Source organism: Nerophis ophidion, linkage group LG09 (assembly GCF_033978795.1).
Source record: "Nerophis ophidion isolate RoL-2023_Sa linkage group LG09, RoL_Noph_v1.0, whole genome shotgun sequence".
NCBI lineage: Eukaryota > Metazoa > Chordata > Actinopteri > Syngnathiformes > Syngnathidae > Nerophis > Nerophis ophidion.
This window is the reverse complement of record NC_084619.1, coordinates 31,110,860-31,125,838: the sequence shown is the minus strand read 5'-3', so window position 1 is coordinate 31,125,838 and position 14,979 is coordinate 31,110,860. Positions and strand designations below refer to the sequence as shown.

Sequence of the window (14,979 nt, the reverse complement as noted above, 5' to 3'; positions counted from 1 at the left end):
CGCTGATGTCTCCGGTAAGAGTCGACTTATTACCACAATTTTCTCACTGAAAACTGCCGGTTGACATGTAGTCGGGATCCATGTTCGCTTGACCGCTCTGATCCATAGTAAAGCTTCACCTACGGGAATTTTAAACAAGGAAACACCGTGTGTTTGTGTGGCTAAAGGCCAAAAGCTTTCCACCTCCATCTTTCTACTTTGACTTCTCCATTATTAATTGACCAAATTGCAAAAGATTCAGCAACATAGATGTCCAGAATCCTGTGTAATTATGCAATTAAAGCAGACTACTTATAGCTTGTATCGAGCTGGAAAATAATGTCCGCTACAACCCAAAACGTCAAACGCACGTGTCATCATACAGCGACGTTTTCAACCCGACACCTCGCGGGAAATTTAAAATTGCAATTTAGTAAACCAAAAAGGCCGTATTGGCATGTGTTGCAATGTTAATATTTCATCATTAATATACAAACTATCGGACTGCGTGTTTGGTAGTAGTGGATTTCAGTACGCCTTTAAGTCTACTGTGCGACTGTATTTTACTGATGGTCATTATGGTGGTACTCGGAGAGCCAATTATTTTCTGAGGTGGTAGTTGGTGAAAGACGTTTGAGAACCACTTCTCTATGACAAAACGAGTAAAACACACTGCACATTATTAAAAAAGACAATTCTAACGTATCTTAGCCATTTAGAAACGAAAAGTCCAATTCCGAGCCCGAACACTAGCTGTATTCCGCTGATGACGCGGGAGGTCACGTGTTATTGTTTGGAGCAGGAAACTGGTGCCTCCTTGATGGCTTCGGCAGCAGTTTACCGACACACGTCCTTGTTTGTTTACGCCTTATTTCCGTCCAACCCGACTGTGGGGAGGAATGTGTGTCCAGTGGTGGAGGAAATGAACCGACAATATGCGTGCAAGTGGAGCAAACACAGCCGAGGCGGATCCAGCTGCTGCTAGCTGGCTAAGTAGCTAGTAGCGGCACAGTAGCTGAGCAGCCGGAGCGAGCTAGCAGTAGTTAGCCTGACGCTGCCCGGCTCACTACTGTCCACCCCACGTTGACAGTTCTCACGGTTGTTCCTCTTGTTCGTGGCTTATTTCGTGGAAGGGCGAGGGGCACAAATGGAGCTGTTCCAAGCCAAAGACGATTATATTCTTCAGAACGGGGACTCTGCTCTTTGGTGTAGCCGAAAAGACGGCACCATGTCAATCAGACCTGGTACGTAACATTCCTGCAGTCGCTCTTTTCACTCATAATACTCGTTAATTGTTGTGTTTCCTAGTTTTAAAGGAACTCGCCCACACCATCTTAATTATATCGCAAGACACTATACTGTACGTGTAACATGCTCTGGGATGGAGCACAAATGACCTCACCTTTAAAGTTATTATTCACCCTTTTAAAGGTTACTGTTCTTCCCTTCAACTCTTGACCAGTCCAACTTTACTAATGAGTTGCTTGGTATCAATCAATCAATCAATCAATCAATCAATCAATCAATCAATCAATCAAAGTTTATTTATATATCCCTAAGTGAGTGTCTCAAGGGCCAAGCCACAACAATATCAGGGCAAGGAAAAACTCAACCCAATGAGCTACAATGAGAAGCCTTGGAGGGGACTGCAGATGTGTAAATGGTAAATGGTAAATGGGTTGTACTTGTATAGCGCTTTTCTACCCCTTTTCAAGGAGCCCAAAACGCTTTGACAGTAGTTTCACATTCGCCCATTCACACACACATTCACACACTGACGGCGGGAGCTGCCATGCAAGGCGCTCACCAGGGCCCGTCAGGAGCAAGGGTGAAGTGTCTTGCCCAAGGACACAACGGACGTGATTAGGATGGTAGAAGGTGGGGATTGAACCAGTAACCCTCAGATTGCTGGTACAGCCCCTCTACCAACTTTGCCACGCCGTGTGCCCCCCCCCCCCCCCCCCCGCCCCCTTCTGCTGGGCAACCGGTGCAGTGGACGTCGAGTGGATCTAGTTTATAATGTGAGAGTCCAGTCCATAGTGGGGCCAGCAGGAGATCATCTTTAGTGGAGACCGTTTCAGCAACGCAGAGACCTCCCCAACTGATGCACAGATGAGTGGTCCACCCCGGGTCCCGATTTTGAACAGCTCGCATGAAGGAAAGGGGGGGAAGAGTAGAAAAGAGACGGCAGATCAACTAGTCTAAAAGGCGGGGTTTATTTAAAAGCTAGAGTATACAAATGAGTTTTAAGATGGGACTTAAATGTTTCTACTGGTATAATAAATATGTTTAGTTATACCTGGGAATGAACCGAGTAGTTTTTACACAACAAACAGCCTTCAACGTTTTAATTGGCCTATTATAGTTACTTAGAGATCAGACCAGACATTCCTGTTTTTAACATGAGCAATCTATTATTGGACTATAATTAAGTGGCGGTAACATGTTTTGTTTTATATCATGCGTTGAATCCATGACGACAAACCAGACTAAGTAAAGATGATTACAGGGAACACCGCATTAAAAATACAAAACACATTGCAATATGTTTTGATTGGGGAGGATAAAATGATCCCGGCTATAGTAGTTAAGTACATGAGCTTTGACAAATAATCTGTTGCAGGAGTACCGTTTTAAATGGGATCACACTTTGTAAGTGAAGATGACATAGCTACTAAATGTATTGAGACTATATAGACCGGTGAGGCTGTTGATACCTGAAATCGTACAAGCGTGGAGCCAGGTTTACAGTTGCACCACTGTTTCATATTTCATTGGGAACAGAGGTTTCCGCTCCTCCCTCAACTTCCACTCCTTCTACTCTTGAATACACAAGAGAGTATTTCCTGAAGACCAGTATAGTTGTACTGTTGTATTAAATATAATACACAGCATGCCTTTCTATATATTCCTTGTATTTGCTTGGGTTTTCCAGTTAAAATGTATGAGTCATGTTATGAGGTCTCAGAGCCAATATTGTCCACCCTTAACCACACCCTTCATATTTTTCCTCAAATTCACTCTTGTTTAAACAACAGAAAAAATATATTGGCCGCAATCCACTTTTGCTTTGAGTCACACTTACCATGCATGCCCTAAACTGATGTCATGCTTGCCCTGGGGTTCAAAAAGTTAGCAAACAGAAAAGCTGTGTTTTTGCAGAATCATATTTGTTCTTTTGGTTTGAATGTAATGTGCATGAAGAGCACACGTTAGATCCATTCCCCCCATCTGCGACATTACATATTTTAAGTAAGCATTACTCAGTACTCAAGTTTAGATAGAAACTAGTTAAAATGTGATTGCTAGTGGTACAGTTACAATACTTTACTTCTTTACAATAATGGTGCAGTGTCAGTTTTTCTCAAAGGACTGTAGTGGGTTGGATGTTGCATGACAATCTAATTTGCATAATTGTCAATTAAAGTTGCGCAATATAAGTGATATAAGCTATACATGAGATACATTTTGCCAAATGATAGGGCTTTTACTATTGCTGTATCGTGACAATGCATGATGAGGACATGATCCAGCTGTGTCCCGCACATTTGACAGCAACAAGCAAACAAAGGTGTGCTCAACAAACTATTGTGTCCTCACTAGCGGTTAATGTCCTCCATAGTGCAGCTATGAGGGCACGGAAAAGCTAAACATGCTAAACTACACACTGTAGAAATATACAAAAAAGCATAGTAAACCGCTAAGCTAGAGCTGTTGAATGTAAACAAGGATGGGCAGATCAATACAAACACTAAATACCAGTTAAAGTATCAGTAAATGGTTGTTAGTATGATATATATTTTTTTATTGTCACATAATCTATTTTTGATAAGTTTTCTTTTTATTTACAAACTCAGGAAATAAGTCCGTAGACACATTAGGACTTTCGGTGCAAAAACCAAAGGGTTTAAATCAGCGCTAATAGTAGTTTTTGCTTATATTTACTTATTTTTGCACTAATTACTTTATTTAGCTTTAATAATTGAAAGTAATAAAACAACACAGGGAAATAATTTGAATATTTAATTCATATTATTACAGCACTATTCTGTGTTTTGGCCTGATTGTAATTGTGGTCATAAATGTAATCATTCAATGATCTTAAAAATCTTAAGTACTGTATGGACATTGGTATGATCAATATTGCCCCTGCTGTAACAACTTGGTATTGGATCAATACCTAAATTTGTAGTATCGGACAAAACTAATGTAAAGTATTCAAACATAGGTGTTAATTACATTTTAACAGAAGTGTAGATAGAACCATGTAACGGCAGAAATAAAACTGCTATTAACAGTGAATTAGCAAGTTAGTTAATAATAGTTTTGAGAAAATAATGCAATTGGAAATTACGCTGTATTACAGCATATATCAGCAGCCAAATTAGGCAACATTTTGAAATGTTTCTAACATCATATGCCGAATAATATATTGTGATATGCAGAGGTGGGTAGTAACGCGCTACATTTACTCCGTTACATCTACTTGAGTAACTTTTGGGATAAATTGTACTTCTAAGAGTAGTTTTTATGCAACATACTTTTACTTTTACTTGAGTATATTTATAGAGAAGAAACGCTACTTTTACTCCGCTCCATTTATCTACAATCAGCTTGTTACTCGCTACTTTTTTTTATCGATCTGTTAATGCACGCTTTGTTTGTTTTGATTTCGTCAGACACGCATTCAAAGTAGGATTACGCAGGCCTGCGTTTCACCAATCACATGCAGTCACTGGTGACGTTGGACCAATCAAACAAAACCAGGCGGTCACGTGACCGTCGCACGTCGAATCCGACCTAAAAAAGTTGAAAAACTTATTGGGGTGTTACCATTTAGTGGTCGATTGTACGGAATATGTACTGTACTGTGCAATCTACTAATAAAAGTTTCAATCAATCAATCAAAAGTGTAAAGGAAAAAATACACTTTTTATTTCAACCATACTTCCCGTCAAAAGCCTAAAGACTGATCGCACAGTTCCTGTCTTCACAATAAAAGTGCCGCTCCATCGCGCCTGTGCTAACAAAATAAGAGTCTCCGAAAGCCAGCGCAAACAAGCGAGCAGGCTACGGAGTTTGCCGCCAATGTATTTCTTGTAAAGTGTATAAAAACGAACATGGAAGCTGGACAAATAAGATGCCAATAACCAACGACTTTCATGTGGTATTAGACAGAAAAGAGGAACTTTTTTTCTCCTCCATTTGAAAATGTGGACATCAATACAAGTCATCAGAATCAGGTAATACACCAACTTATATTCTTGTCTTCATGAAAGATAGGAATCTATATGTTAAACATGCATGTATATTCATTAAAACACCTTTAACATGTCAACAAAAACGGCAAAATAAATAACTAAATTATATACTATACATATATATATATATATATATATATATATATATATGATATGTGTGTGTATGTATATATGAGGTAGATCACCTCGACTTGGTCATTTATTAAGTAATTGATTAACGTCGAAAAACTTATTGGGGTGTTACCATTTAGTGATCAATCGTACAGAATATGTACTGTACTGTGCAATCTACTAATACAAGTTTCAATCAATCAATCAATCAATCAATCAATCAATCAATCAATCAAACAATCAATCGATGAATGCCTACTGAGCCTATGGTGCTGTTAAGTTATTGTGGCTCAATGTGCCTTAATTTTTTTTATGTGAATGTATTATTATTTAATATATATTATTGTTTTAGTTGCTTAAGAGATATTCCTGGCTATGAATTTGCTCATTGCTATTTTTATGTTTTTGTGCATTATTTGTTTCCGTAATCATTAAACAAACAGGTTACTCATCAGATACTCAGTACTTGAGTAGTTTTTTCACAACATACTTTTTACTTTTACTCAAGTAAATATTTGGATGACTACTCCTTACTTTTACTTGAGTAATAAATCTCTAAAGTAACAGTACTCTTACTTGAGTACAATTTCTGGCTACTCTACCCACCTCTGGTGATATGTATCATTATCACATGAAGCTGGAATATATAATACATACAGATTTTCGACCATATCGCCCATCCCTACAGGCTCAAGAAAAGCCAAACAAATATGTTTGTAAATGGAAATGTTCTTTCTTCTGTCGCTTCTTTGAGTGGAACCACTTGTAGAGTGCCTGTTAAATCATGTTGGGGCAGCACTACCCTTTGCTTGTTGAGAAGAGCGATACATGCTTTGATGCCAATTTCTAACTAATTTCTGTGTTAACGCCACAAAAAAATCACTACATTTGTCATTAGTCGCTACTTTTATCAGGAGTATCAGGATAGGTCTGAATACTTGCTAAATTTGCTTGTATTTCATCACATGAAAACCAGTGGTGGTCAACCAAACCAAGATGGCTGTTGTGCAGAAAACCGCGCGCAAACAATCGGGTACGCAAAGAGCCTAGATCTTCCTGCAAAAAGCAAATATGAGCAACAAATTTAACTATGCAATGGAATAGATCCCTATACTTTATCCCCCCCCCTAAATTATCGAGTGATACCAAGGATTACTGTCAGTCGCGTTCCCAGATATGTATAACAATGTGTGCTCCAGATGTATTGTTACACAACAAAACTGATGAAAACTTGGAAAAGCACGGACGTCTACAACTTCTTTGTGTGTGGCTGGGTCAGGGGAATTGGTATCAAGACTTTCACAAATAAATATGTATGCATCGTTTTTGCTCGGGTAAGATTGCATTTTATGATTTAACTTCACATCTAACCGTATTTGTTGCTTTGTCGTTTACAAGTTGCATGTTTTTCCCTGACTTTATCAAAACATAACTGTAGCTGTCAACATTGTGTATGTGCTGAAAGATTCTAACTCTTTTAGGTTTCACTTACATTTGCTTTCTTTTATTTAGACCTGCTGAGTTAGTGCTTAAGGAAACACTCGTAGCAAACATGTGTTTTATGAAATACAAATACTATCAAGATAATGCTTAAATGGGAAATAATACATCTCAAAAGTGTATCAAACAAACCTTTAACAAAGTGATCACTACACACTAGTGTATTCTTCCAATTTGCTTCTTTGGACTGAAGTCTGCAACACTTTTCTCGTCGTCTTTCGTAAAATCTTGCACTTTTTCACCCTTCTTAATTACCTTTCAAAGAACTCTGAAGAAATGTTTTTCCTTTTTGCAATTTGAACAGTTTGTACAGCCGAAAACAACGCAAGAATAGGGTGTTTTTCTTTGTTAATGGCTAAATTGCGCCTTATACCTGAAAACAGACGCTGGTATGACCACCACTAGTATTTAATGAGCCGGACGTGGTGACATGTACAGTGGGGCAAAAAATTATTTTGTCAGCCACCGATTGTGCATGTTCTCCCACTTAAAATGATGACAGAGGTCTGTAGTTTTTATCGTAGGTACACTTCAACTGTGAGAGACAGAATGTGAAAAAAAAATCCAGGAATTCACATTGTAGTAATTTAAAAATATATATTTTTAAATTATGGTGGAAAATAAGTATTTGGTCACTTAAAACAAGGAAGATCTCTGGCTCTCACAGACCTGAAACTTCTTCTTTAAGAAGGTCTTCTGTCCTCCACTCCTTACCTGGATTAATGGAACCTGTTTGAACTCGTTATCTGTATAAAAGACACCTGTTCACAGCCTCAAACAGTCAGACTCCAAACTCCACTATGGCCAAGACCAAAGAGCTGTCGAAGGACACCAGGAAAAGAATTGTAGACCTGCACCAGACTGGGAAGAGTGAATCTACAATAGGCAAGCAACTTGGTGTGAAAAAATCAACTGTGGGAGCAATTATCAGAAAATGGAAGACATACAAGACCATTGATAATCTCCCTCGATCTGGGGCTCCACGCAAGATCTCATCCCGTGGGGTCAAAATGATCATGAGAACGGTGAGCAAAAATCCCAGAACCACACTGGGGGACCTGGTGAATGACCTGCAGAGAGCTGGGACCAAAGTAACAAAGGTTACCATCAGTAACACACTACGCCGACAGTGAATCAAATCCTGCAATGCCAGACGGGTCTCCCTGCTTAAGCCAGTACATGTCCAGGCCCGTCTGAAGTTTGCCAGAGAGCACGTGGATGATACAGCAGAGGATTGGGAGAATGTCATGAGGTCAGATGAAACCAAAATAGAACTTTTTGGTATGAACTCAACTCGTCGTGTTTGGAGGAAGAAGAATACTGAGTTGTATCCCAAGAGCACCAAACCTACTGTGAAGCATGGGGGTGAAAACATCATGCTTTGGGGCTGTTTTTCTGCTAAGGGGACAGAACGACTGATCCGTGTTAAGGAAAGAATGAATGGGCCCATGTATCGTGAGATTTTGAGCCAAAACCTCCTTCCATCAGTGAGAGCTTTGAAGATGAAACGTGGTTGGGTCTTCCAGCTTGACAATGATCCCAAACACACCGCCCGGGCAACGAAGGAGTAGCTCCGTAAGAAGCATTTGAAAGTCCTGTAGTGGCCTAGCCAGTCTCCAGACATCAACCCCATAGAAAATCTGTGGAGGGAGTTGAAAGTCTGTGTTGCTCGGCGACAGCCCCAAAACATCACTGCTCTCGAGAAGATCTGCATAGAGGAATGGGCCAAAATATCAGCTACTGTGTGTGCAAACCTGGTAAAGACCTATAGTAATCGTTTGACCTCTGTTATTGCCAACAAAGGTTATATTACAAAGTATTGAGTTGAATTTTTGTAATTGACCAAATACTTATTTTCCACCATAATTTACAAATAAATTATTTAAAATTCCTACAATGTGAATTCCTGGATTTTTTTTCACATTCTGTCTCTCACAGTTGAAGTGTACCTATGATGAAAATTACAGACCTCTGTCATCATTTTAAGTGGGAGAACTTGCACAATCGTTGGCTGACTAAATATTTTTTTGCCCCACTGTAAATCTAAGGAATAGTGAGAAAGATCCCTCCTGCTAAAGCGCCTGATTGTTTGTCAGACCAGGTGCAGAGAAAGTGTGTTTTGAAGCCAAATACAAAGTTGTAATGACAAGCCACTTGCACGGACATTATCTTAATATAATTAGGAGGTTGCCAGTAATTATAAGCTCCAAATTTATTTATGGGATACCTTATCTTTGACATTTTATGTACTGCTGTTTCCATTCCAGTGTATAGTAACTATGCAGAATAATGCTCCCTGAAGCACATTGCACAACTTTCCAATTCGTACTTAATGCAGTTCTTCTTTACATAAAAACTAATTTCGACTAAACCAGTAGCATCTTATCTAGTTGCGCTCCATTTTACCTAATTGCTTGACGACTTGATTAATCAACAATGCAATCCATACAATCGACACAATTCCAAATCAGTGAGGCTCATCCCAAATGCAATTTACAGCTGCTCAAGAAAATGACCCCACTGCAGTGTCAAGCCCTGCCACTGTTTTAACGTGTCCGTTTTTATCTTACTTTGCTTTTAGCAACAGACTTGCTGCTTGCCTGGAACCCAGTATGTTTGGGTCTAGTGGAAGGTATCATTGGAAAAATACAGCTTCACACAGGTGAGAAGTTGAAAGAGAACTTGTTTGACAATTCCTCATCAACGTTTGAAAAAAAAAAAGTTCTTCCTGTCTGCTTGAGTCTGGCTGCTTGATATCACAAATTCTTCAATTACTGAGACTTCCTTCGTGTTCTGGAGGAAAGGTGTGAAACTGTGTGTAAATGCACTTTAAAATGCATGTACTGATGAAGAAGAGTGATCTGTCAGTGTTGCTTCAGTTGATTTTTTTGCCTGAGCTATTTTTACTCTACACAAGAGCAATTGTCTTATTCCTAAAAACGTGATGGTTTAACATGCAGAAATACTGATTTATTCAATATTTATTTACCATAGGGCTTGTACTGCTATATTAAAATTAAATCAATGGCTGCTGTGAGGCGGTTTTTTTCACACCTTTCAGAATGTGAGGAATTTGATCCTATGATGGAACTCCCTCTTCTTCTGCTTCTCTTGCCAGATCTTCCTCTTGGTCTTGTATTAATCCGACAGAAAGCACTTGTTGGCCATTTGCCAGGCAACCACAAAGTCTACAAGATCATCAAGATAGCTGTCATTCCGCTGTCTGATGAAGAGCCTCAGGAGCTGGAGCTGGAGGTGCGCATCATAATTCTGTTATAATACTGGTGGCAAAGTGTATGATACTTGACCTTATTGAGTGTTGCTAAGAATACCATGAATGCGTCGGTGTATGATTCATCGTTGGCAGGCTATCAGTAACTAGAATCCGAATGTTTGTTTTGTTAAATGTCCCACTCCGATTTAGGTGAAAATGAAAATTAAGCTAGATATTGTAAATGCACTCAGAGAAAGTTGAAGATATACTAAGATATTAGTCTTTCAGGGCAGCTTCCTGGATGGTGAGACCGAATATTTCCAAGTGAGTAATAATGGCAGTGATAAATTGCTCCCTAATACAGTAGATTGTTAGACTTCACCTTGATGGATATTGTATTGCAAAATAAATATATTCCCTGTGTTTGCTGAAATCGTGTTACATTGTATAGTTGTCCATCTACTGTAGACTTTGGGCCGTTACTTAAAGGGGAACTGCACTTTTTAAAAAGATGTTTCCTATCGTTCACAATCATTATGAAAGACATGACGACGGATGTATTAAAACAAAAAAATGCCTTCTAAATATTCCATTCATCCATTTCCTACCGCTTGTCCCCTTCTGGGTCGCGGGGAGTGCTGGAACCTATCTCAGCTACATTCAGGCGGAAGGCAGGGTAAACATAAATATAAGTCGCCAATGGAACTTCCACTATTTCACCAATAAAATCCAATAAATAGACATTCAAAAAACGCCAACAATACTCAATTTACATTTCCTGACTTGAATATCAACCAAGTATTAGTCATACGTTTATTATAAGCGCAAACGCAGACAACCTATTTATAGCGGGGCAGTGATAACAAGTTCTGTCCCTATGTTTACATCACCGAGTGGTCTGCTGATTCCTCGCCTCCTTGCTCCCTGAAAGTTTCTTCGAGATCATAAATCATGTATCTTACCTACACAGAAGAAATCAGAGTTGGTAAGTTGGTACACTTTGACAGCCATTTAAAACCCAAAACTGGTGTGGACCATACAAAAAAACGCTTCGTTCCTCAACTTTCCCACCCTGTTTTTTCGTTGGGATTATGAGACATTCTTTATCTAAATGACAAAATATGACATCCTAGCATTTGGCATCCCAAAGTCTGCAGTGAATAAAGTTCAAATTGATGCGCCGTAGATGCAAAAAAACAAAAAATCCATCATCATGTCTTTCTTTAACTGGCATTGTTTACTTTTACCCTCATTATCGCTAGTTAGGTCTGGTTCATTTTATGAGAGTATTTGACAGCATCTAATGTTTTTTCAGTTTTGCAAAAAGCATCACTTTGGAATTGACAAATCAGAGAAACTGGTTCAGTCTCCTGATGAATCGAAGTTGATGAAAACGTTAAGTCAGATCAAATCTAATGTGGCTGTTCCCATCAAGAAAAAGGTTTGTATATCTGGAAAATGGTTTCACCCACTTAATGCTTTTGAGCATTTTTCATTTTGTAATCTGTAAAGTTAGTAAAATTTTTCCTACCCACTTTCCCAATTCAGTATTCCCCTGCCTTTCAGGTAAAGGAAAACAAAGAGAAGGAACGTCTAGAGAGGAGGCTGCTTGACGAACTGTACAAAATATTTGAGGACTCTGACTCCTTCTACTATAGTTCTACCTATGACCTGACAAACAGTGTGCAGCGCCAAGGAGACTTGCATGGATCAAATGTGCCCCTCTGGAAACAGGTTTGGAGAACGACAAGTACCATATACAGTGGGGCAAAAAAAGTATTTAGTCAGCCACCGATTGTGCAAGTTCTCCCACTTAAAATGATGACAGAGGTCTGTAATTTTCATCATAGGTACACTTCAACTGTGAGAGACAGAATGTGAAAAAAAATCCAGGAATTCACATTGTAGGAATTTAAAATAATTTATTTGTAAATTATGGTGGAAAATAAGTATTTGGTCAATCATTCAAAGCTCATCAATCGTCCTGTACCCTTAGGAGAAAAACAGCCCCAAAACATGATGTTTCCACCCCCATGCTTCACAGTAGGTGTGGTGTTCTTGGGATGCAACTCAGTATTCTTCTTCCTCCAAACACGACGAGTTGAGTTTAAACCAAAAGGGATACATGGATGATACAGCAGAGGATTGGGAGAATGTCATGTGGTTAGATGAAACCAAAATATAACTTTTTGGTATAAACTCAACTCGTCGTGTTTGGAGGAAGAAGAATACTGTGTTGCATTCCAAGAACACCACACCTACTGTGAAGCATTGGGGTGGAAACATCATGTTTTGGGGCTGTTTTTCTGCTCAGGGAACAGGACGATTGATCCGTGTTAAGGAAAGAAAGAATGGGGCCATGTATTGTGAGATTTTGAGCCAAAACCTAGAGGAATGGGCCAAAATATCAGCTACTGTGTGTGCAAACCTGGTAAAGACCTATAGTAATCGTTTGACCTCTGTTATTGCCAACAAAGGTTATATTACAAAGTATTGAGTTGAATTTTTGTAATTGACCAAATACTTATTTTCCACCATAATTTACAAATAAATTCTTTACAATTCCCACAAAGTGAATTCCTGGATTTTTTTTCACATTCTGTCTCTCACAGGTGTAGTGTACCTGTGATGAAAATTACAGACCTCTGTTATCATTATAAGTGGTAAAACTTGCACAATCGGTGGCTGACTAAATACTCTTTTGCCCCTCTGTATCATGTGCATGCTTGTATACGAGCCACATACTTGTTACATCTTTGTGAATACACTGAATAGTGACTGTTACTTTATTCTGTGTGAAAGGTGGACGACCGTTTCTTCTGGAACAAACACATGATTCAAGATCTCATAGACCTACAGGTAATAAAAAAAACAACAACTTGTGTTGTTCCCATTTTTAAAGACTATCATAGTTACTGTCAATCAGAAATGCTAGCTGTATGTTATATATATAGTTCTTGTCCGTTGTTTTAATAAAAATAAATGCCTAGAAATGTAAATTGTTTTCAGTTGTGACATTATGTTGGATTCAAGTAATTTAAAGTAAGTACAATTTGATGCTAACTTGAAGCTACTGTTATTGCATGAGCAAGTGGCAAAGATTACATGACAAGGAAAACAACCTGTTACTTCCCATAGCAATGGGTCCAATCAGATAATTGAATGATGAAGATTATTAGATGATTAAATGAATTTAATAACTTTGCCGGGATCGATAAATTGCCATGTCCATGTGTGTTTGTTCTTCAGGGTGCAAGAGGGTTCAGTCTGTGCATCACTCTCAGCACCTGAACAATTTTTTTCAATAACAGAATTAAATGAAGAGAGTGAACCCTCTTGTCATCCATCTACAGCCTTAGTCTCAGTGGGCGGAGGCAGGACCGCAAGCTTTAACCCAATATAGCCTCCTAGCCAACCCTGGTCTATATTCTAGTGACCTGTTGTTGTAATCCTACCTGTAGTCAACTTGATGATTCTAAAAGTGTTTATTTTGTTTGCCCCAGATCCCAGAAATAGACTTTTGGGTGATACCAATTATCCAAGGCTTTGTCCAAGTGGAGGAACTTGTCGTGAATTATGATACCTCTGATGATGAGCGGAGTAGCCCAGAAACCCCACCACAGGAGGTAACTTGTGTGGATGACATTCATCCCCGCTTCACGGTTGCGCTCATCTCCAGACGAAGCCGCCATCGAGCAGGTACGTTGTGAAGCTTGTGTTACTTAGGTTTAAGATGATGATGACCAAGTTATTTTTTTTATTATAAGTGAAACATTAAGTGTGATGTGCATAATCTTTAAATAGTATTCATGCGTTCTTCTTTCCCAAAGGGATGCGATACAAACGCAGAGGAGTGGCTACAGATGGCCATGTGGCTAATTATGTGGAGACAGAGCAGTTGATCCACGTGCACAGCCACACTCTATCCTATGTGCAGACTCGTGGTTCAGTGCCTGTCTTCTGGAGCCAGGCAGGTTACCGCTACAATCCCCGGCCACGCTTGGAGAAAGGTCAGTTGAACCTCTTCTTCTTGCATTGAACTAGTTGATGGAACGATGGCAGCATTACAATTTTTTTGGCTTTTCAAATGTACACTACTTAATTTAATAGCAGGAGTTTTAATGGGTAATTCGAAATTTACCTTACTCATTATATCAACCAAATATATTAATTAGTGTTGTTACAGTCAAATTTAATTTTGAAAGGTATGCATGACTTTACTTTTTCTATTAAAGTATTATGAAGTTACATACCAAAATATACTATATGAACTATACTATTGCAATGTCAATTAGATTTTTTTTCTTCCCTATTCGAAAATGGAGACAATTAAAGGGTCTGTTTGCAACATTTAGGCCGCTAACTTTCCAATATACTTTAAGCGTTATATCCCACCCACTTATGGCTTGTTGGATGTATCAACGTAACGCATAAGCTTCAGGTGTTGTTAGCTAATAATAGCAATTTGGCCAGTTAACGGGAACTGTCATTAAATGTATATTCTATCATAACAACAACATGACTGCAAATTGTTTGTTGCCTGTCTTAGACTGCTTTTGTCTGTGTGCATGTGCTCCCTCCACGAGACCGGTCGAGTGACCTCCGTAAACACCCATTTCTTTTTTTCGGGCCGGCAAAAATTGTTATTACATAAACTTAGTAATTGTGAAAAATATAGACAGTTTTAAAACAAATGTGTTCTGTTAAACCACCAATGTTAGCTTATGTTAGCCAGTGGTGTTCTTGTTGAATTTTTTATTTAAAAACATGTAGCTCTGAGGAAGTTGCAAACAGCACCTTTAATCACAGGAAGCGAGAAAACGTTTTAATGAGAAATTATTAACACATTAATTATTTGAAGTGTCAACATGTTAAAACAAAACATACCATTAATTGCTGATATATGAAGGTGTA

General features: G+C 38.8%; 1 protein-coding gene across 4 annotated transcripts in view; it reads left to right on the top strand.

The window, feature by feature from the left end:
• Nucleotides 1-756: 756 nt before the first annotated feature.
• The window catches only part of inpp5f (inositol polyphosphate-5-phosphatase F), a 29,166-nt gene continuing 14,943 nt past the window's right edge, over nt 757-14,979 (top strand). The window contains exons 1-8 of one of the 4 annotated variants that reach the window (XM_061910818.1): nt 757-1,223; nt 9,433-9,513; nt 9,970-10,106; nt 11,381-11,506; nt 11,614-11,799; nt 12,868-12,924; nt 13,569-13,764; nt 13,896-14,075. In XM_061910818.1, the coding sequence (XP_061766802.1) occupies nt 1,127-1,223; nt 9,433-9,513; nt 9,970-10,106; nt 11,381-11,506; nt 11,614-11,799; nt 12,868-12,924; nt 13,569-13,764; nt 13,896-14,075 (1,060 nt within the window). In that variant the 5' untranslated portion in view covers nt 757-1,126. The remainder of the gene's footprint in view (nt 1,224-9,432; nt 9,514-9,969; nt 10,107-11,380; nt 11,507-11,613; nt 11,800-12,867; nt 12,925-13,568; nt 13,765-13,895; nt 14,076-14,979) is intronic. The other 3 variants (XM_061910819.1, XM_061910817.1, XM_061910820.1) reach the window with 3 other exon arrangements.